This window comes from Aquarana catesbeiana, linkage group LG11 (assembly GCF_042186555.1).
Source record: "Aquarana catesbeiana isolate 2022-GZ linkage group LG11, ASM4218655v1, whole genome shotgun sequence".
Lineage (NCBI taxonomy): Eukaryota > Metazoa > Chordata > Amphibia > Anura > Ranidae > Aquarana > Aquarana catesbeiana.
In genome coordinates this window covers 186,451,762-186,476,321 of record NC_133334.1, presented here as the reverse complement: position 1 = coordinate 186,476,321, position 24,560 = coordinate 186,451,762, and the positions used below count along the sequence as shown (strand labels likewise).

Sequence of the window (24,560 nt, the reverse complement as noted above, 5' to 3'; positions counted from 1 at the left end):
GTGAATCCAAGAGTTGGCACCCTCGGAGATATATTATAGGCAAAATTCTTGCCTTTCTACAATTGGGCGTAGAGATGAAGTTGGCCCTAAATACTATTAAGGGCCAAGTCTCAGCCTTTTCAAAACCGCTTGCTACGCATTCTCTAGTCTGGGGTTTTTTATGCTAGGAGTGATGCGGATTAGTCCGCCAGTTAAATCACCCGTAAGCCCTTGGGACTTGAATTTAGTTTTGTCAGTGTTACAAAAACAGCCATTTGAACCATTACAGCATATTCCGTTAGTCCTTCTGACTAGGAAGCTGATAATTTTGGTTGCTATATCCTCAGCAAGGAGGGTTCAGAATTGGCTACTCTCTTTGTAAAGAGCCATATTTCAATATTTACGAGGACAGAGTGGGGTTACGCCCTTGTCCAGGCTTTTTGCCAAAAGTGGTTTCAGGCTTTCACCTAAATGAAGATATTGCCATCATTTTTCCCAAAACCATGTTCCAGGGAAGAAAAGTCACTACATTGTCTGGATGTAGTGAGAGCAGTGAAAATGTATTTAAAGGAAACTGGCAGAATAAATAAGACATCAGTCTTACGAATCTGAGCAGAGGGTCCTAAGAAAGGACAGGCAGCGTCGAAATCCACTGTTGCTAAGTGGATTCGGCAAGTTATAATTCAAGCTTATGATTTAAGGGGTAAGTCTCTCCTATTCAAGTTAAGGCACACTCTACCAGAGCGGTTAGTGCTTTCTTGTGCAGTGCGTCACCAGGCCTCCTTTGCTCAGATCTGTAAGGCCGCAACTTGGTCTTCGGTCCATACATTCACAAAATTTTATCAAGTGGATGTAAGAAGGAATGAGGATATCGCCTTCGGGTGCAGTATAAGTCCTCAGGTCTGGGGGTGCCCTACGGGTTGTGTCTCCCTCACCTCAAGTAGCATTGCTTTGGGACGTCCCACTAAGTAATTACTTGAGGCCCTGTGTCCTATGATGTACGATAAAGAAAATAGGATTTTTATAACAGCTTACCTGTAAAATCCTTTTCTTGCAGTACATCATAGGACACAGAGGTCCCGCCCCTCTGTTTTATGGGGTGTAAGTATATTACTTATATTGCTTGGCTACAAAAACTGAGGTACTCCTGGAAGGAGGAGGGGTAGTCAACTTCCTGTATTGATTACACCAGTGTCGACACCTGACGGTAGCTATAACCCACTAAGTAATTACTTGAGGCTCTGTGTCCTATGATGTACTCCAAGAAAAGGATTTTACAGGTAAGCTGTTATAAAAATCCTATTTTTTTTATCAGGAAGTCTTTTAGGCAGAACACAATGTCTCGGGGGTGGTTTTGGACGTAGGACCCGGTGTATGTAATCACAGGTAAAAGGAGTCAGTTTTATGATCCGGTAGCAGGGACTGGAACAATTTGTGCATGGCAGGAATCAGATTAGTGTTAGATTCAGGGACCCCGCTGATCCCTGAGATCTGCTACTTGGATTGTCGAGATCTTCGACTTGAGATTGCAGTTGAGTGACCAATGCTACAAGGGATTCATGTTCTCTGGACAGATCATTGTGGGCTATACTGAGTTCATCATGTCTTGTCTCTAAGCGGTCAGTATGGCCCCCAGAGCAGCATTCTTTTGTGTCAGGGTATTTGTGCTTTTATGCAATTTCGTTTGAAATTTAGCAGCTATTTTGCTATAGATGGACTCTAGACTTTTATCCAAGTCCTCTTCTGTGAGGGGGGCTGTGTAGTCACTGTCCTGCAGAGGAGCGGAGGCATCCTATGAGAGGTGTGATGAAGGAGAGGCAGGGCTGCCTGGTAAACGGCGCGAGTAGTGTGGAGCTACACAAACATGCAACCAATCCTGTGGAAGTTGCGCATTCGTCCCCCTCTGACAATTCTATTTTGGGACAGAGGTCGAAAGGAAAGAATCTGAGTTGTGATCCCAACAGCATAGCAGGGATTAGTAAGTAAATATGCAGTAGAAGGGTGGCAGTAAAAGGACAGTCTTGTAAAGGACATCCAAACCGAAACTGCACCAAATCTGGGATGTGGGTCTCCCATTTAGTAGGAGAACAACCCACTCCCCGGATAGTAGTACAATCATTAAGAAGGCAACACGTTAACTATGGAGGTAAAAACATAGCAACCATATAACAAGAAAGAGCTGAGCGGGTAAGCCGGCGTCCATAACAGAGTCAGGGTTACTGCTGCTCAATCCAATCCAATAGCAGAACTCAACAATGACAACAACATTGACATTAACCTTGATAGCCCTGTAGAGTAAATAGTACTGAATCTAACTGTAAATCACCAAGGGGCTGTCTCATAGAAGTCAGCACAACCCCAGCTGTCAGGAGAAACAGATAGAGATCTAAGACGGACCCAGGAGGTCCATACCTACATCGAGTAAGCACCTTGGAGGAGAAAAAGTCAATCTGTCATATGAACATCCCACATCAAGGTGAGGTCAGTAGCATCAGAGAAGAACCTCGCCTGTACTACCGCTTAGGGCTGAATTCCTCTCTCCTAGGAGATCAACAATTATATATACAAGTAACCAATGAGAGAGAGGACAGGTGCCCCCACACACAAGTACAGTAACAGTGTTGATGTACATGTAAAACTATAAAAGGAAGTAGGCAATAACTTAAGTGAAGGCAGTTGTCTTACTTGGATAAAAAAACCTGAGAAAGAAGATGGATCGTTAAATTTCTTCTGATCTTCCCAAACCCCAGCTAGACGAGTCGTACCAGCAAAGGGTAGGAATAGGCCCTATATGGCTATTACATCTGTGGATCAGTTTATGGTGAACAAAGTAATGCGGTTAATTGTGTTCACCAGGGGCTGTGACAGATGATGAAGCAGTTTGTGATGCAAACCTGGCAGGCACCAGGAAAAACAGGTGTGATCCCTTTTATAGAATGTTCAGTGGGCAAAGCAGGGGTCTATTCAGAGCTCATTAGGAGAAGACCAGATCAATCCTCAGGAGAGGTAGGCTGTCGGGCCCTGTAGTCAGTAGATGCTGATCTGGAACCTTGGGCTTCTGCGACACAGAGAAAGAGGGACGGATCCCGGAGGCTAAAGGGATGACCCCAGATATAGGAAGCACCAGCCTGGCATTGGGGTGGGGGGTGCCGGGGCCCCAAAGCACCAACCCCCCCCATGTTGAGGGCACGTGGCCTGGTATGGTCCGCTCGCTCGTCCCCCCCCTTTCCTGACCTGCCGGGCTGCATGCTCGGATAAGGGTCTGGTATGGATCTTGGGGGAACCTGACGCAAAATTTTGTCGGGGTTCCCCTTCAAGATTCTCAGCACACAAGTCGGATCATCTTGATCCGACTTCTGTGCGACTTCTATTCAAATCAGTGGGCTCCCATAGGGAACCATTGATTTTGAATAGAGACAGCGAAACGTGGCTGAAAGCTAGCGTGGCTAAACGCGCATTGATGCCAAAGCAAAATGCCAAAAAAAATGCGTTTTTTTACGCCGCTTTTTTCCTGGCGTCGGTACTAGCTTTGCAGCTCGTTTTTTAAAACGCCCGTGGGCATGAGGCTTAAGACTGTTCTCTGTTCAGAGCTTTCAGTCTTTGTAGGCAGTAATAATTTACTTACTGGGTGCATATTATACATTTTATTTAATATGACCTAGGCTGTATCCTTTTTGAGTGATATGACTGAACAAGCAATGTAAAGGGAAAAAGCTATTTAAAAGATGCACAGACATTTTACTGGTGTTATGAACTACAAATACATGCCTCTTTACATCTCCATTATATGGGGGCAGGGGAATGCTTAATTTACAGAATATATCATTGTAGAAGTACTGTATACAATATTGGTGCTTTCAGTTCAGTTAACAGAATGCTACAAGGAAACTGCATTTCTGACAAGATCAACATTTCTGTACTTGCTGAAAATGTTATTAGCCCAAAAAATGAAACTTAATGCATTCACCACATCTAATTACTGGTAAACTGCAATAAACTATAATAAATAATGCATTTTTTTCTTGTATGTATATAATAGAGCCTTGTTATTAGGTACAGTAGATATCATTTAATCCATTCTTGTGTAGTTTAAGGCTACTTTCTCACTAAAGGCAGTTTTCAGGTGTTTTAGCGCTACAAATAGCGCCTGTAGACCGCCTGAAAACTGCCTCTCATGCCTCCCCAGTGTGAAAGCCTGAGTGCTTTCACACTGGGGTGGTGTGCTTGCGGGACAGAAAAATAAAGTGCTGCAAAGCAACATATTTGGGGTTGTTTACGGCGCTCCTAATCCGCCCCTTGAAATGAATGGGCAGCGCTTCTGAAGCGCCTAAAAAGTGCTTCGGAAGAGCCACAACACGGACGGTTTTAACCCCTTCTTCGGCCACTAGCAGGGGTTAAAAGTGCCCCACTAGCAGCCGAAAAGTGCCGCTTAAAACGAGCATCGCTTTACCGCTAACGCGGCTACAGTGTGAAAGTAGCCTTATGCCTGGGGCCATTGTTTAACTGGGAGAAAATGTTTTTCCAAGACCAAGGTTTTGTCCTATCATCTTAAAATCACTGAATATTATAGCAATGTGTTTTTCACAACACTTTATAAGTAAACACAGTATTTATTTTCTGTTATTGATCGCTGTTTACCTAATGTCATGGTACTAGGCTAATAGGCCGAAGGTTTCTCAGAGACTAACATGCTATTTTTGCTCAGCTGTAGTAGTCTAATTGGGGTCCTTACATTAAAGCTGAGAATAGGAGGGTTTAGGCCCGCTTTAACCACTTCGCCCCGTAGGACGTTCAGGAACGTCCTTGACTTTGTGCAGTGATATCTGAATGATGCCTGCAGCTACAGACATCATTCAGATATTGCCGTTTTCAGCCGGTGATTCCCTGTACCAAAAGAACGATCATAGCGGCTGTTCCGCCGCTTGATTGTTCTTATGGGCAGCGGGAAGGGATGTCCCCCCCTCCTGCTGACCCCCGGTGCTTCTACCGACTCACTACTTCTATCGGTGGGTCGGAGAACAGATCTGCCGGCCCCGGATGGTGACGATAGAGATTTCTGGTGGACCAGATGGTTGCAGGGGTCTCTATGATCGTTCGGAGGCCAGGCGCGATCTCATGACGTCACGCCTGGCCTCTGCATTAAAAAAAACGGCGGCGCCACAGCTGGGAAGCCGTGATCTTTTTTTTTTGTTTGTTTGTTTTTATTCTAGGCAAGGGATGTTTACATTTCTTGTAAATAGGAATAAATAGGAGTAAATAGGAATAAAAGTGATCACATTTTCTAAAAAAAAAAAAAAATCAAATTAAAAAAATAAAAAAATAAATTGTGCCCCTGTCCCCATGAGCTCGCATGCAGAAGCGAACGCATACGCGAGTCCCGCCCACATATGAAAACGATGTTCAAACCACACATGTGAGGTATCGCTGCGAACGTTAGAGCAAGAGAAATAATTCTAGCCCTAGACCTCCTCTAACTCAAAACATGTAACCAGTAAAAAATTTTAACGCGTCGCCTATGGGGATTTTTAAGTACCAAAGTTTGGTGCCATTCCATGAGCGTGTGCAGTTTTGAAGCGTGACATGTTAGGTATCTATTTACTCAGCGTAACTTCATCTTTCACATTATGCAAAAAAATTGGGCTAACTTTAATGTTTTTTTTTATATTTCAATGTTTTTATTGAAAGAATAACAGAGTACAGAATAGCCAGACACATAGGCAGATTGGCGTCAAGTTTTCAAAACATCACATACCAATACAGAGAAATAAAAGTATGATCATAGTACTTATCCATCATCTATTGCAATAACAGAACATAATGAGTGTACTAAGATAAGTGTGATAAGTATCCAAAAAATTGATGGGATTTAACAATAGCCTCCCAGTTATGATCCGGAGAATCCCAGTGTGAGGGGAGGGTATAGACTCCCGGTCATAGTCTCTGGGACAGACCCAGGACTTATGGTCATAGGAGGCCTCATATGTGATCATCTGCATTGTGTATAAAATTTCTGGAGAGAGAAAAAACAAATAAAAAGGAGGAGAGAGGAAAGGAAGAAACGAAGGAAAAAGTGAAAGGAGAGAGAGGGTCATCCTGGAGTTTGCTATGGAGTCGAGATGTAGTCAATCCATGGATCCCATATCTTATTAAATTTCTTGACTTTACAAAGAATATGAGTGAGTTTATCATAGATCATAAACCAATTGAGTTTATTTTTAACCTGGTCAAGAGGGATTATCGACTGTTTCCAATGTCTTGTAATGTCTCATAATTCTTGCCGCCAGCGATATGTAATTAATCAATTTCACTGATTTTTTGGGTGTGCCGTCAGGCAGTTTGTGACAGAGGGCGGCTTCAGGAGATCTGCGAATGTTTACCTCCGTCACTGAGTTGATTAAGTTGAAAATTTGAATCCAAAATCTAATTACAAGGGGGCATTGCCACCAGATATGGTGCATCATCCCCAACTGACCGCATCGTTTTATAGTTGGCCTCTATAAGAGTAGTGTTAATGGAAATCTTGGATAACTGATAAGCAATATCTTGCCATTCAGTAAGATCACAAATCAGATTCAAATCTCTTTCCCACAGGTCCATATAGGCAAGTTTTGAATCTGGCTCAGTGAGAAAAAGTATATATCGCAGAAATCCGACCCCTCTGGAAGCCTCTGGCCTGACATGTTAATTCAAATGTTGTAAGCGTAAGGGGGCCCACCACTTGGTTAAGGTTAGATCTGGCAAACGATGTGATTTGGTTGTATTTAAATATTTCGATAGGGGGCATTAGAAACCTGTCTTCAAAATATTGTGTAGTTGATCCCCGTTCAAAAAAATCTCAGATTCTCATTAACCCTTTATTGAGCCACCACTGAAACTCTTGCGGAGTCAAACCAGGCGGAAACTCCGGGTTACAGAAAATGGGAGCTAGTGGTGTACAAAGGGACGATAAAGGACTGCGGTTGCGTGTCCTGTCCTATATTGTTAAAGAATGCGATAAGGTGGGGCATAGTATAGGTGGGTGTCGACGAAGCCACATTAAGGATCCTATAGCATATAACGGATGACAAGCAAGTGCTTCTATGGAGACCCAAAGGGGGACTGAACCTTTAGCTGTGGTATAAGCTAGCTGGGCTATCTGAGCTGATTGGTAATATGCCTGTAAATTGGGGAGACCAAGCCCCCCCCCCCCCATAGGTTTAGGTGTGTAAAGTGTTCGCTTTTGTATCTGAGGTCTTTTATTACCCCATACAAATGCAGAACCTCAGCCTGTAAACGTTGTAAGTCTCCCCTCGGGACTGCCACCGGTAAAGTTCTAAAGTAATAAAGGAGTCTAGGTAGGAACGTCATTTTTATTGAATTGACTCTGCCAAACCATGAAAGGGAATAATCTGCCCAACAACGAAGATCCTCCTTAAGTCTTTTAAATAATGGGGGGTAATTTGCCCTATATATAGTGTCTATAGAGGAAGTCAGCTAGACCCCTAGGTACGGGAGAGAATGAGGAATCCAGTTAAAGCTAAATGTATTTTGAAGAATCTGCACCTCGGCAGGGGGTAGTGATATGTTAAATGCTACTGTTTTTTGGGAATTCAGACACAAACCCGAGAGTCATGAGAAATTATCTAGTTAGGGACAACAAATTAGGCAAGGTTACTTGGGGATTAGTGATCTACATGAGATAAGCAACACACATTTATGTTCCTGTTGGCCACAACGAATACCGTGAAAGTCAGGGTGAGAACGAATAGCCATAGCTAGGGTTTCTATTGCCAATGCAAATAATAAAGGGGAGAGTGGGCATCCCTGTCTCGTACCCCGCTGGATAGGGAATCGTGGTGATTTATGACCTCTAATAGAAATTTGGGCTATTGGGGAGCAATACAACATTCTCAGTAGGGAAATGAAGGTAGGGCCAAACCCTAGGGTCTCAAGGGTAACAAAAAAGTAGTTTCAGTTTAGGCTATCAAAGGCCTCATTAAGGTCCAATGAAAGGAGCAAGAGTTCCCGGGCAAGTGGAGCATCCCAGTTGGACCGCGCTGTTGAAATTAGGGTTATGGATCTACGAATTTGGTCTAGGGTCTGACGTCCCGTTATAAATCCAGGTTGGTCTTTATGAATGTAGTGCTCTAAAAAGGTATTAAGGCGAGAGGCTAAGATTTTCGTGAGGATTTTTAAAATCGCAGTTTATTAACAAAATTGGACGGTAGTTACGAACGTCAGTAGAGTCCCTGTTGGGTTTAGGAATAACACTGATATATGCTTTATTTTCATCCAAAGGGACTGTACCTCCATACTGCAGGGAGTTAAAGTAAAGAACCATGTGTGGAACCAATTGTCCGGAGAATTTTTTATAATAAAGATTAGGAAGACCATCTGGGCCAGGGAATTTATGGAGTGAAAGTGATTTAATAGCAGCACAGATCTCCTCGCCCGTAAAAGGCTGGTCCATAAGGTCTTTATGATCATCTGCGATGGACAGGAGGGGGAGGTTCCCCAAGAATTCCCTAATGGATGCAGGGGCCGCGTCCCGAGGATTGCTATATAGATCAGATAAAAATCGTGGAATTCCCGAAGAATTTTTTGGGGGTCCTGAGGAAGCTGGCCTCCTGATCTAATTTTGGGGAGTGCCAGGTGAGAGTGTCTAGGGGTAAGTTTATGCGCTAATAAAGAACCCAAGCGGTCCCGCCAAGTGAAAAATTTGATTCATCCACCTTCGTTGTTTCTCGGCCCTAGTGGTGTGGTAGATGTTAAGTTCCAAGCGGGATTGTTCCATTTTAATAAATAGGTTAGGAGACGGAGAGCTTTTATGTTGTTTAGTTAAAATTTCAAACTCCCTGGTTTTGGCAGAGATCAATTCTGTGGGAGCTTTTTTGAGTCTGGAGGACAATTGAATAAAGGCTCCCTGGACAGAAGCTTTGTGTGCAGCCCAATTAATAGCAGGGGATGTATCTCCTGGGTTGTTAATATCAAAGTAAGTTTGTAAATGGGTAGAAATCTCAAGACAGTGAGATTTGTCACCGAGGAGAGATTCATTCAATCACCAATGAGGGTTTGCTGTCCTACTAGTGAGGTCCGAGATCTGAACCATAACTGGATCATGATCCAACCAGGGGGTAGATAATATCTTGGCGGACTTCAATTTAGGTAGCAGTCCCGAGAGGAAAAATATATGATCAATACGGAAGTAGTGTCCATGTGCTCTTGAGTAATGAGTAATCTCTAGCGGTGGAGTTTGCTTCCCTCCAAACATCCACTAAATCATAGTGATAAAGTAGTTGTGCAAATTTGTGACTCTGTTTAGGAGGGGGATGGAGCCCCACAGTGTGTGATTTATCTTTAATAATATCCAAGGCTAAGTTAGAGTCACCCTCTAGGATCACTTCGCCTTCAAATTCAGGAGCCATGGACCGTAGGAGGGAGTGAAAAAGTGCGTTTTTGTTTTGTTTTTTTTGTTTTTTTTTTTAACAGAAAAGTTTTTATTTGTCTCCTGTCTGAGATAATTCAAACATACAAATCATAAATACAGAGAACATATTATTGCTACATATTTCAAAATACATATCCAAACAATTACATATTTCCAAGTCATAGAATCTCAGATCGGTTTATAGGTCTTATATTCCTATTAATGCTTTATATACAATCACATCAGGAGAGAAAAATCATATTCCATCAGCTATACAGCATTGTCTGTGTTAACTTCTACCGCATTTTTAATCTCTCATACTAATTTTATCGTAACTAGCTTTCAGGGTATTCCCTTAGTAAATTCTGACGGATCTGTGCGTTGGCAGGGGGGGGGGGGGAGGACCGCCGAGGAAGGGACAGGGAAAATCCCAGAGGAAAGGGAAGGGGGGGGGGGAGAAAAAAAGAGTGCGGTTTTATTGGTGTTGGGAGCATAATAAATTAGGAGAGTAATCAATGATTCCCCCATATGACCTTTAACTAGAAGTTAACGCTGTTTTTATCCCTAATAACTTTGGTTTCAGGGAATGATGCGCATCGAGAGAAACAGAGGGCTACTCCCCTTTGCTTCTCCGACTGTCAGGTAATCTAGAATCACCTGAGACACACAGTCAGCACTCTGTGTCCTGGACAAGTCCTGTCTGTTGGAATTAAAGCTTTTGCCCTCCCCTCTGCCATTTATTGTAATGGGTGACCTCACTGACAAAATAGAGAGGCTCAAGATACAAGAGGACCGACTCACTTTGCATGTAAAAGGGACCTACAAGTCCACGGTTTACTCTTAGATGTGCATTTTCACCATCTCTCCGGAACATCTATCATCACCCACCACCCAAGCCTGATTCGACCCACCTGGGCGTATGCCCTCCTGGGTCCACGAGATCTGGTAAGCCTACCTATTTTCAGTGGTGGTGTGCCTCTCCTGTCTTCACTTTGGATGTCACGCATTTGAACTGTTTTCCACACGAAGTCACTACATGAGTCATATAAACATTAAGGACTTTTTCCCTCTTTTTTTTTTCTTTTTTTCCTCAGATGTTTTCTCACTAATAGCTGGACTTCATTGTCCCTATATCGAACTTTTCAGTTTTTAGCGCTGCACATATTCTAATTTAAGTATCTCAGAGCCGAAGCTCCGAGTGCGGAGGAGTCTTCACCAAAAACAAGTGATGGGAAGAGTCCTTCAAATGGGGAGAGTGCATAGACACCCACCCAGCAGTAAAGGCACATTTAAATACAGTTTTGGTCCCACATCTCATCCTAGAGAAACTGATAGAGCCACATAGTGGATCGACCGTGGCATCAAATATAGTGGGATGAACGTTAATAAAGGAAGTCAAACCTGGAAAAGAAAACCTGTTAACCGTAATCAACCAACCACTTCAGGGTCGGCTAGAGCCATTAGGCAACAGGTGTATGGTATATCAAAGCTATCAAAAAAAAGGCAAAAAAAAAAAAGCAACGGCTAACGTCCCGTGATGGGACTACTGAGAAGCCGCCGCACCACCCGAAAAATCCATCCAATAGGATGAAACAGGTTTTCATGACACATGAGAAGAAAGGGCTGATGTCTTTGACGGCTTTTTCGGCTTTTTCGACCAAAGAGGGGAGAGTGGAGGAGGGAGGTTATTGGATCCAGGCCGGTTCTGTGATGAGGGGCTGTGAGAGATGAAGCCCAATTTCAATAAGATTGTTTCACCTTCAGCAAATGTAGGAAAGGAGTAGGACTTGCTGTTAAAGGAGAATTGGAGCTTGAAGGGGTAGTTCCATCTATAGCGAATGTTGCGTTGGATCAGCTGTAGCAACAAGGGTTTAAACGATCGCCTTTTTTGGATAGTGACCTGGGAGATATCAGCAAATAATTGAATCTTGAGGCCATCTATTTCCAGATCCGTGTTTTTTCTGGCATGACGCATCACTGCTTCCTTGATCCGGAAAAAGTGCAGTTTAACGATAACATCCCTGGGGGGCCATCGGGTTTTGGAGGAATCAGAGCCCTGTGGATGCGATTGATTTCCATATGAATGTCATCAATATCAGGTACTGCTGCTTGCATTAGTGAGTAAGTGATGGAAGTGATATCTTTTACATTTTCTGGAATGCCCCTGATACGAAAATTATAGCGCCTGGCGCGATTTTCAAGATCGTCGATTTTGGAGAATGCTTCCTCGAGGTGATCTTGTAAGTCGGTTATCATATTTGAATTTTGGGACACTCTGAACCGTATCATCTACTTTAGATTCAATGCTTTCCAGCCAGTTCCCCAGCTCCTGGAAATCCTGCTTTATGTCCAGGGCTAGTTTGTCAGTAGCCTTAGCCAGTTCCCTTTGTAGCAAATCTGAAAAGCGAGCTAAAAGTATTGGGTCACCTGAATACTGTGGCTGAGCTGGTGTAATAGCAGGGAAGTCAGTAACAGTTTCCTGAGCTGGCTCTTGGCTGCTGGGCTGGCTGCAAAAAAGGTCTGCCATCTCTCTATCCAGAACAGAGGAGGTGTGGGAGTATACCCGTGTGCTCACCTGAAGCTGAGGAAGGCATTGAGGGGCTATTCTGAGGATTGCTCTGCCCAGGAGGTTTGGCGGTCCTCTTCTGTGAGGGCGGCTTCTCCTCTCTGGATGCCGGCGTCCCTCGTGTAGTATAGCCGGTCGCCATCTTGGATTCCCTGCTTGTAGCCCAGGAAGAGTAGCGGGGGCCGCCCTGAGGCTTACCACGCGGCTGGTGTGGCATCCGTTATACTCCTGGTCCTCACCCCAGGAGGATCTGGTGGATAGATGTAGCGGGTGAGGTGTGGGGCCGCTGTTTATAGCTGTATCTGTGGGGGGGTGTGCGGAGCAGCTCAAAAACACATCTGCTCTGGCCGGCCGCGCATGCGCTCTCTTTTGTTTTTGTTTTTTAAAGCATGAAACTTTTTTTTTCAAGAAAAGTGTTCGAAAATTTGCCATGCAAATACCGTGCGAGATAAAAAGTTGCAACGACCGCCATTGTATGCTCTAGGGTCTTTGCTAAAAAAAAAAATTTATAATATTTGGGTGTTCTATGTCATTTTCTAGCAAAAAAATGTAGGAGAGAAATGTCAGAATTGGCCTGGGTGTGAAGTAGTTAAAGGTTGTCTCATATTTAGGTCTAATGCTGGCCATACACTATACAGAAAATCGGCCGAACCCATTTTCGAAAAACGAACGTTCGACCGTGACCGCAAACGATCGTGCCATCATATAATGTCCGATAATCTGTTCAGTGGACATGAATAAATAATTTTGTGTTCGTTTTTTTACATATACCTAGTGCAGGCAGTTCGGACGGGAAACACATTAACCTTGCAATTTATCGTACGTTCGGCAGAAATTTTCCAAACATGCCGTTCGTTTTTTTTCCACAAAAACGTCACAAACGATTATCGATTTGTACCCACTAACTTGCCGAAAAACGAACGAAGTGTCCATACGAACGATTTTTCGGCCGATTTTTCGTATAGTGTATGGCCAGCATAAGTGTAGGTTCAGCACTTTAAGACCCCATATATGATTAATGTTTTTTTTTTCTAAATATAGTGAAATATTTGGAATGACTACGTTTTATGAAAGTTTTACATTATCTCAAGAGGCCAGGAGAGAATCCTTAAATATCATAAATCAAGGGACTTTAGAATTTGATGATAAAAATGAAGAAATTGTTGATGCAACACAGTTACCTGTCAAGTTTGAAAAGTAAGTGTCTTTATCAAGGTAGAATTTTGAACGTTGTCATATTCAAATTATTATATGACCTGCAGATTTTGTTACAATATATTATTTTCATTGACTATCCAAGGAAATAGCAAAGCTTCCTGTGCCAGAAAACTGGAGTGGCGTGCATCACATTAACTAGAAAGATAGGCTTGTTTTAGACCTGTACCACATCCATGCATTACTTTAACTGACAATTGCGCGGTCATGCAATGCTGTACCCAAACAATATGTATGTCCTTTTTTTAAAAAAACAAATAGAGCTTTCTTTTAGTGGCATTTGATCACATCTGCATTTTTTTATTTTTCGTGCTATAAACAAAAGACAGACAATTTTGAAAAAAAAAAAAAAACAACTATTTTTTGCTTTCAGTTATAAAACCTATTCAATAAAAAAAATTTGAAAAAAAAAGCAAATTTCCTCATCAATTTAGGCCAATATGTATTTTGCTACAAATTTTTGGTAAAAAAAAAATCTCAATAAGCGTATATTGATTGCTTTGCACAAAAGTTATAGCGTCTTCAAACTATGGGATATTTTTATTTATTTTTACTAGTAATGGCAGCGATCAGTGACTTATAGCGGGACTACAATATTGTGACAGACATTCTGATACTAACTGACACTTTTGACACTTTTTGGGGACCAGTGACACTAATACAGTAATCAGTGCTAAAAATATGCACCATCACTGTACTAATGACACTGGCTGGGAAGGGGTTAAACATCAGGAGCGATCAAAGGGCTAACTGTGCTTTTCTAGGGGAAGTGCGGTACCCGTCGTGTGTGGCTCCCACTGTGTAATCACAGTCTTCTGCCCCTTTTGTTAATTCATACCAGTATTTGCTCCATTTTTTGGATGAAGCAAATACTGTTTTATCTCTGACTGTTACTGTGTTTGTAATGTATTCACTTAACAGTGTAAATGTTTCAAACTTAGTGCTAAAATTCCACCATTTACAGCTCAGCCTCAGGTGGATGACTAGGTGTTACATCACATCACCAGTTGGACACTTAAACCCACTTCCACCTAGAGCCTTTATAAGGTACTCAGGCTCTTCCTCCCGCCCGTTTGCCACAAGGATTAATTAATTTCAGGACAGTGTACATCTGGATTACCACATATTCCTACTGGACACGCTTACCCTATCCCCCATTACCCTTTCTCCCAAACTCAACTTCATAAGTACCCCACCGGGGAATACCCTCACTTGTAGCTTTGGTGGAGACCAGGCAAAACGGATGTTAACTCTAAACAGCAGGCAAACATTTAGCCCTGGTTCACACCAGTACGACTTGTCATGCGACTTAACAGTTCAAAGTTGCACGACAATTGGCACCTCATTTGTGGCAATGGAACCGTTCAAATTACTATGACTCAAGGCGCAGCGACTTTTAAAAAGGTTCCTGCACTACTTCTGTGCGATTTCAGTGCAACTTGCATTGATATCTGTTAAATGAAGTTGCACGGTTATCAGCAAGCTGCACGTGATATTGCACTGCTTTAAAGTTGTGCTGAAGTAGCGCAACTTCAAAACTGCACTGGTGTGAACCAGGGCTTACTCTGCCAAAAGCCCATACAACAGAGTGACAATGTATCCCTTGCACCAGAGCAGGAACTGTTCTTAACAGTTTCTGCATCAGATTCTAGCTCTTTTTCAGTCACACAACAGGCAGTCTATTTGACAAAAGTATGATTCTCTGTATCTGTCACAATTCCTCAAACAGATTATGGCCTTAATCTTAACAAGTCTGTCGGTTGGGGAGGAGTCTTTCAGTCATTGGCAGGTCAGGGAACGTGGTCAAAGGAAGAAGCCAAAATCCCCATCAACATCTTGGAAATCAGAGTTGTCAAGCACCCGTCAAAAGTAATACCGGTGACAGACCTAACCAGGACAGGGACTTTTAGAGAGGATTAGGGGCAAGCCTCCTACCCACTGATTATGGCCCATGGAGAGAGCAGATCATTCTCCCATGACGGACAACAATGTAATGAACCCTGAGAGCAAGGCTTGGATTAATTATCTAAATAAGTACAATAAAGCTTCCCTTCTGGAGTGGATGGAAAGGTGTAATATTACTCCTGTACAGGATAAAGGTCAGAGGGAATATGGTGGCCCTCCTGCAGGCTGGGTTGGAGAGGTTTCTTCACTTGGGACAGAAATATTTATCAACAATATCCCTTAAGAAATCTATGAAGATAAATTAATTCCACTTTTTCAGACTGCTGGAATATTGTAGGAGTTTGTATCATAGACTGTTGCCAGATAGTCTGAGGTGGGGTTTGTTATGTATTTATTGTCAAGTAGTTCTTTCCCATTGTTCTATTGTTTCTGTCTGTCTGATCATCTCTTGGAGATGAGATTAATCATGTGACCATTTTAACTTTTTGCCAAATTATTGTGGGATGTTATGTTTGTTGATTAACTTACTGTTTAATTTACTGTTTTGGTGTTTGAAGTTTGCATAATCTTGTCTGTGTACGATGCTTGGGGTAACAGGACTGGTATTAGCTCTTGGTCTGCTGGAATGGTTTTTGGGGGGCAGGAGGCACTGTTTGGCGGAAGGAAGCACCTAACCGGGGTGCCAAAGCAGTTCTGTCACAATACCCTTTTCAGGTAGTCAGAAAATGCCACCACAATGGCATATATCAACCATCAGACTCAGTTCAGGCTATGAACTGCATGTGAATCACATAGGAACATAGGAACCGCACTGTATTCATTCTGAAAAAGCTCAAATCGCAATGCATCACACCAAAGTATGCAGCCATTTTGGAACTGCACTGCAACTGGATTGCATGGTTGTTTTGTACTATGTGATCCGGTGCTGTTAAAATACATTGCATTTGCAACCTGTGTTTGAGGTGTTAAGATTGCACTGACCCCCAATGCGGGTCACAAAGGCAGTGAGACTTGAATGTGGTCCTAGAAATGCACACAGATCACGCCGTTTCCCGCACCGCATTAGTGTGAACCTAGCCTCAAGGGAGCATGAGGAGCCTGACTGCCTTGGGGGAAGCAAACCAGATCTTCTCCTGGACAGAAACTCACTGTCCAGTAATTTCTGCGATCTACATCCCAGGAGTGGACAACTGGCAGTCGGATTATATCAGTCGCCACAGCTTGGACAAAGGGGAATGGTCACTTTATCCAGATGTGTTCAATCGAATATGTTCAAAATGCGGTACTCCAGATGTGGACATCCTAGCCTCCAGATACAATAACAAACTACCTCTGTATCCATAACCAGGGATCCTCCAGCTCTGGCCTCAAGTGCCCTATTTATCTCCCATCTCACTAATTTATGCCTTTCTTCCAACGAGTATTCTGCCTTGCTTGCTCCACAAAAAAAAGCAAAAAAGGAATACAGAGATTCTTCTGGCACTAAACTGGTCCAGAACAACCGGGTTCACAGACATACTCAGACTTCTGGTAGACAACCCCTGGCCTCCTTCCAACGGACCAGATCTGCTATCTTAATCCCCCTACTCTACCGTGCTTCAAAGTCTCCAACTTTAATGGCATGGCTGTTGAAACCCAGGTCCTAACAGATAAAAGGGTTTCTGACCCTGTGATTCCTACTTTGCTAAACAGCAAGAAAATCTACTTCCAGTAAGAAGTTATTATCATACCTGGAATCCTATTTCACCTGCTGTGAACGTAGTCTTTTTAATCCCAATTTCCTATTTATAGTCAGAGTCTTCAGGTAAGAAAGCGATAACCCTAACAACCAAGGCCTGAGGTGTGCCTTGTCCTAGCTGGATAGTATGCCTGAAAAGAGGGCATACCCTGAATGTAAGAATGAGAAAAAAATACAATGAGTATAAGTATGAAGGCTGGGGGAAACGGGTGGGTGGGAACCCTGAAAAAGACGCCAACACTGGATCCGACAGGGGAGGAGGATTATGTACCCTTAGACTCCTCCCACTAACACAGGCTAGCCTCCGGCCAGTCTTACTCTTGTAGTCAAAGTCTTCAAGTAAGAAAGCGATAACCCTAATAACCAAGGCCTGAGGTGTGCCTTGGCCTAGCTGGACAGTATGCCTGAAAAGAGGGCAAAAGACACATGTTTAGGTGAACTAGGGTAGGTAACTATCCGTCAAGTAGAGTAGCACATGCACGGATGGCAACAGTATACATATCCGGTAAGTATCCGTTATGACAGGTGAAACCCACCCACTCATGACTTGTGATAGCAGGAACCCCCTATTAAACGTGGAAAGCAGCCCAGAACTCAACGTGGGCAAAATGGAGCAAAGCCTGGTCCGAGGAGCCCCTGCAAAATAATGGCCGAGAAGAACGAAATACTTCAAACGGACACCAGTAAAGTAGCTCTGAGAAAATCCCCCAACCCTTGGCCTACCCATAGTTGTTATGGGGAAGTGAGCGGGTGAGTTGCAAAAATGGACAACTGGCAGGAGTCTGAAGTACTGGATACCTGATGGATATGTTGATGGAGTAGGCAAGTTAAGGCCAATGCGCTATGGTAGCAAGCATCCTTAAACATGGAAAACCATGCCAGACACACAGAACACTGGTCCCACCTGAAACGATAGGATCGTGCTTCTGCCTGTAACCTGACAACCGAGACTGAGTCCTGAATGCACCAATTGTCTTACCCTATCAACAGCAGGACCGATGAAAGAGAGTGCAAGGATAGTTGATATCGGTGTGGATGCCAATACAACCCCCCCCCCCAACTGTAGCAAGTGCTGAATCGCTAGACCATGGACGAGTACCTTGATGAAAGAGCAGCCAAAAGTAACAAACGATACTGGAATTTGCCACTAGGCACCTTCGAGGCCCAGCCCCCACCTTCATAATGGAGGTAAAGAACCAGACCAAGCACCCCTGGAAGTCGCTGCCTCCAGTAACCTGATTGGTATGAAAGCATGACTGACTGCCGAAGCCAAGATACTTAAAGCAAAACCTGATGATATAGTGATGAGGCCTGCGCGCAGGCCTGGAAATACTTCCAGCAGGGCTGTCTGAGGACCGGGGATGGGAGATTCCAACACCACCCCTGACAAGGAACATACTTGGCCCAGACATATAAACCCGAAGGCCTGAAAGATGGACCAAGGTGATGCTGACCTAGCCTGCAGGAATGGAAGAAGAGCAGGAGCTGGGGGTGCGCAGACACCCTGCCTCTGACTACGTGAGCTTAAATCACCTCCATCCTGACTTGCAACCGTACCAGGTTGTGTAGAGCATGCTTAGCCCACATGAATCTGCATTCAAGAACAATGCCTAGCACATGTACCCTGCTGGTGGATGAGAGTGGCTGAGATGAAATTGGAAACAAACCAAGGCGGACCGCCGTCCCCTGTGCCAAAACTCAGCTGAGAGCTAAATTTTGGACTGACTCCTTAAGACGGTGTGCTACCCTGCTTTAAACCCCACCCCGTGGTTGAAAGGATGAACATGAACTAGCCCAACCTAAAGAAACACAATAAAGAGAAAATGACAGATAACCAGACATGAGAACAACAACGCCCCTCAGACTTACCTAAGTATGAGAACAAATAGTAAGGGGAATGACCAGAGGGATTATAACGGTGCCAGAGAAAAATATAAAGGTGGAATATTGAAAATAAAATTCCAAAAATACTTTATTGAACAAATTTTAACATATACAAGAAAACATAAATAAAATCTTAGATGCAGTTTTCACATCAATTGTACAATGTCACATGCAGTGAAATGGGCCAGGTGGTGATGGCCTTCAAAATAGAAGCTCAGTTCCTACATGTTTCACCAAGACATTGGCTTCATCAGGGAATAATATGCGCCTGTTGCAATGATAAGGATCTATGCACAGAAATACAAAAAAACAAGTAAAAATCTGAACAGAGAAAAAACAATTATGGGAGAACATGTTATGGAGATTGTGGTAAGTGGCTGGACTGTGTCCCAGAGGGGGGTAACCAAGCTGACCTCCACGCATACAAGGACGTACCTGGAAACCAGACATACGTGGGCCCGACAGGGAGCACCCCAGCTGGAGGCAGATCAGGCTGCACCGTATCTATGACTGCAGGGGGCTTACAAATGACCTGGCAATCAGATATAATGTTGATTAAGAATAGTTTGTAGAAAAAATGAAGAGCTAAAAAAAAATATATATATATATATATATATATATATATATATATATATATATATATATATATATATATATATATATATATATATATATATATATATATATATATATATATATATATATATATGTATCAAGCACAATTTATTACTAATGAGTGGAAAAATATATACCACATCAAATAGATAGGGCTTCAAAGTCGCAAAAACTTACATTTAAAAACAAGTTTGTTGAAAGAAGGGAACGCCTGGAGAATGTAGGGAGAAGGTACTCAGAGTGGAAATAGGGGTAGTAGATGTTTGTCTAAGAAAATAATAATGAGGGGTTATGGACGGATGCTGTATAATCTTTGAGAAAAGATAATACCATAACTGATATATGGAGTAAAGGTAATAATTAGAAAGAGGGCTTACCTAGAAGACTATTCAGGTTGATGTAGGTGTCAGAGACAAATGCTCTTCACACGTATGAAAAATACAAATTGTAATAGTAGGTAGCAGAGAGATGTTGCATCCTGGGATGGGAAAAATAAAGACTGAATTAGGGAAAGAGGAGGAGAATACCTAAAGTATACCGAGGGGTGGGAGACAATTTCGACATACCTAACAACTGTTGCAGGGGCTGCTGCAGGCGTTCCTCGTGTCCAGTTGACTATGTGGACGGGCCGGCTTATGTAAGTCCCCCACACCTGATCGGATCAGCCGGTCAGGTGTGCGGACGCTAACGTGTGGCGTCCGCGCATATGCACCCGCGGCGAGAACAATGGAGCCTACAAGGTCCGAGGTGTGCCCGGATCACCTGACCACCCGCAAGCAGCCAATGGGAAAGTGGGAAGTGCTGTCAGTGAAAATCTGACACCAGAGCCACAGACCCAGGTGCCGATGGTAGGCGAGGGGCTAAGCGGCACGAGCAATGCGCGGACGCCGATGGGCAGACAAAGAGATGTACTGCCCTGGGCGTCCATACAGTCAACAACAATACATGCTTAAACACCCAGAGTAGGGGTCAATGTCCAGCCCATTCCCGGGAAGAGAGGCAGACAGGCACAGCCAAGATAACGGGGGAGGGGGGAACCCCCCCGATGGGAAAGGAGACGTGGGGAGGAATGCCAGGACTGAGGGGATCCCTCCCATAGAACACGAACCCTGAGAGGAGGGTGGTGGTAGAGGGGATGCCCTCAGCAGGCCAATCCACGTGGTCCAGCCACTTAGACCAACAGGTGCATAGAGAGTAATAAGGTCCCAGTGGAGACACAAAAAGGAAAAAACAAAAAATAAATAAAGGGGAGTCAATACTAGTATAAACTAAAAAGAAGAAAGCTTCTATAATAGTTGATTATGTAACATCATCGATAGAGAGCTTGTTACAAACATACATTGATACCGCATTTTCTCTCTCCAATAACACATATACTAGGACTGTGTATATAAAAATAGGAAAAAACAAACCATGGCAGGGGGAACAAAGGAAGAAAAGAAAGGGAAAAGAGAAGGAAATGAAGGGGAATGTAGGGAAAGGAAGGGAAGAGGAAAGAGGGGGGAGGGGGAAAAAGGAGGGGGGGGGGAAGAGGGGGAAAAAAAGTAGGTGGGAAAGAAAAGAGAGAGGAAGGAGTAGGAAAAGGGGGAAAAAACAACAGGGAAAAAGAAGACACTACCGTTGACGTAAATTGGAAAAAATAGGGATAAATACATTAGACGGCTAAAATGCACAGGTACGTAAACTAGGAATTTAGAGACAAAAAATCAAAGGGTACAGCAGCTTATAAAAAGGGTTTAAAGCTGATGTGTTCATTAAGCCCAGGAAATTTTGTGGCCTGCAAAGTATGGATCCATTTAGTCTCCAACTGTAATAGTTTATTATCAATGCTCCCACCTCTGGCATGTAGAGGAACATGCTCGAGTGCAGAGAATTTGATAACGTGAGGGTCAAAATTATGTTGGGTAGCAATATGCCGGTTAATAGCTGTAGTGGTGGTGTTTTTAAATAGGGGTTTGATATGGTCCCTAATACGGACCTGGAAGGGTCGCTTGGTTTTTCCGATGTAGTAAGAACCACAACGGCATAAAGCCAAGTATACCACTCCCACAGTGGCACAAGTAACTCGATGTCTGATAATGTGAGTCAGTCCGTTGGGAAGAACAAGTTCCTTGGAGTTTGTGACAAAGTTACAAACATCACATTTTCCACACTGGTAGGTTCCAGTGGAACCAGAAACAGAGTGGGTATCCACCGAGTAGTGGCTTTTGATAAGTCGGTCTCTAATTGAGGGAGATCTGCGATAGGTAATGTCAGGGTGGGATTTGACATATTTAGCTATTATAGAGTCCGCGGTTAATAGGGGCCAAAATTGGTTTAAAATATGCCTTATTTGAGCATGTTGTTTGGAATATTGAGTGATTAACCGTACCGGCTGCTGAATGTCTGGAGGTTTGTCAGAGAAGACTAGGTCCTTCCTATCAAATTTCCTGGCCTTGTTAAAGGCTTTTTTTAGAAGAGAATGGCTGTATCCTCTGTCTCTAAGTCTACTGTACAGTTCCTGTGATCCTTGAAAGAAGTCTGCTTCGAGGGTTCAGTTTCTTTTAAGTCTAAGATACTGGCTGAAGGGAATGCTCTTAAGAAGGGGCTTTGGGTGGGCACTGCTGGCATGCAGAATGGTGTTGCCCGAAGAGGGTTTACGGTAAAGGGCAGTTTGGATCGTACCATTTGTGTGCAGATCAATCTGAAGATCCAAAAAGTGGATCCGAGATTGACTACATTCCATGGTGAATTTGAGATTGTAGGAGTTCTTAGTTAAATAGTCCATAAAGAGCAGTAGTTCTTCTCTGGTGCCTGTCCAGAAAACTAGTACATCATCAATGTACCTGTACCAAGATGAAACCTTGGACAGGAGAGGAACAGAGTTGGACGAATCAAAAAGTTCTCTCTCCCACCCCCCCAGGTACAGATTGGCGTAGGAGGGGGCGCATTTGGTCCCCATGGCCACGCCCTGTACCTGGAGGTACTGGGAGGAGCCAAACATAAAATAGTTGCGTGTCAGTATGAACTTAAGAAGTTCAAGAACAAAATCTCCATATGCATCATAATTGGGACCTCTCTCGCAGAGTTGTTTCTCAATGACCTGAATGCCTCTATCATGTGGAATGATATTGTAAAGACTCTCGACATCTAGGGCGACTAGCCAAGCATTTTTTGGTAGATGTTGGTCATCGAGGATGCGGAGGAGATGAATGGTGTTTTTTACGTAGGAGGGCAAAGAGGTAACGTGGGGAGCTAAATACTTGTCCACCAATGCACTAGCATGTTCAGTCAGACATTGCCGTCCAGAAACTATTGGGCGGCCTGGTGGGTGAGTCATTGATTTGTGAAGTTTGGGTAGGGAATAAAAGGTGGGAGTTTTAGGTTCCCTAACGTTCAAAAAATTCCATGTGTTGCAATCGATAGTTCCCTTTTGGTAGGCTGAACAAATCAGCTGGTTATATTCAGAGGTAAAATGATCAATAAGTGACTTAGATATTGGTCTATACCAGTCGCAATTGTTGAGAATATCACGACACATATGCTCGTAAAAGGAAACATCCATAACTACCACGTTGCCGCCCTTGTCGGCAGGCTTGATGATGAGCTCAGGATGGTTCTGGAGGGATTTTAGTGCTTTAGTGAGAGCAGGGGATAGATTGGATGGGGAAGAGGAGATGGACTCCATACCCTCAATAGCATTAGTGATTTGTTGCACGAAAGCCCAAAGGTTGGGGTTCGTGGATAAATTGGGGAAATTGCGCGATTTTGGCTTGAAGGAGGTGGGGGGGAAAGGAGACACCAAGGGCGACAATACCTGAATCGGGGGGGATCAGAGAACTCGTCACCGTCAATGTCACCCTCCTCCCACAATGACATCAACTTCTCCAAGGCCTGAATTTCAGCCAAAGTGGGAACCTCCTGAGTAGGAGGGATGGATTCAGGAGGAGTAACCTGAGAGGAAGATTTATCATAGATTACCTTAAAAAGCAATTTACGTGCAAAAAGATGAATATCTTTAATGAAAGAGAATTTGTCAAAATCATTAGACGGACAAAATGTGAGACTGAGTTGCAACACATGGATTTGGTCATGACTTAGTGGTACAGATGACAGATTTATTACATCAAAGGTAGGTGATCCCCGTTGATCGCTGGGGTTTGCAAGTTTGGAATTGGACTCTGAGGAGAGTCCTGGGCCTGGGCTAAAAAAATTGGTGCGATTTTTGGATCTAAGGACTGAGTGCTGGCTGGAAACATTGAGGTAATCGTAGGTTCACTTACCCTTCTGGTGACCGTGTGCGTCTGGGAGTGAGACGGTGCCGAAGTGGTAGAGGTCGGTGCATTAGTGGTGGACGATTTCGGTATGGACAATGTCTTAGGTTGTGCTCTAGTGGAAGGAGTGGAAATGTGAGTGGCCTTAGAGCGGGCCGTGGATGGGTGGGAAGGTAAAGTGGGCCCGAAAGTGCGGTGAAGTGATTCTGAGGAAGTGATGGATAGTTCGCCCTTTCTTTTCTTGGCAAGTTGTTCCTGGGTGAGGTCGTGATAGACGGTGGAAGTGCTAGAAGAAAAAGAGGCAAAAGGGGTGTTAGGTTCATGGTTATTCGAAGTCGGTACATTAGAAGCGTAAGGTTTGGTTTTAGATTTAGTCTCGTTAGTGTTGTCCCATTTATAGGCATAACCATTTTCGTGAGCTGACAGATCTCTCAGAAATTTGCCTTCTTTGTCATTAATCACACTAAGTGTGTACTCCTCCAGATGTGCGCGCAAGACTTTGTCCCGCTTGCAGTATCTCGGGGAGGGCACACCTGATGCATGATCTGAATACCAACGGTTAATAGAGATGTCCAATTGTTCGAGCTCAGATTCATATTCCTTGCATAGGATAGAGAGAATATTGAGAGAACAAGATAGGAGATTGTCCTCCCAAGATGCCTTCAAAGAATCATTAATTTTTTTAATATTCGGAAATAGCTGAACTCTCAACCCCCAGGGTACTATTTTGTGTTCGGCATATTTTTCGAAGTACATTTTGTGCCAGTATATACGGACCTTTTTCTCCAAAAGGCGTTGAAGTCTCATAAATGCCCTATCCAATTCAGCATCAGTAATAGTGGAGGCATTTTGAGATGTTTGGATACGGGTCATAAGACCTTCCCAAGCATCTCCACAGAAATCTGCCATGGTAGAATTTGTTAAACCCTTCAACAGTACTGTTAGTTCTGAGAATAGTAGAAGGGAAAAAGGAAGAACAGAACAGATGTTTTGAAAACT

The 24,560-nt window shown here is 43.5% G+C and overlaps 1 protein-coding gene across 14 annotated transcripts in view; it reads left to right on the top strand.

The window, feature by feature from the left end:
* Nucleotides 1-24,560, top strand: part of DUS2 (dihydrouridine synthase 2) — a 1,383,726-nt gene that overhangs the window by 1,127,817 nt on the left and 231,349 nt on the right. For all 14 annotated transcript variants that reach the window (XM_073605117.1, XM_073605118.1, XM_073605124.1 and 11 more), the window contains one exon: nucleotides 12,993-13,148. In XM_073605117.1, coding sequence (XP_073461218.1) covers nucleotides 12,993-13,148 — 156 coding nt within the window. The remainder of the gene's footprint in view (nucleotides 1-12,992; nucleotides 13,149-24,560) is intronic.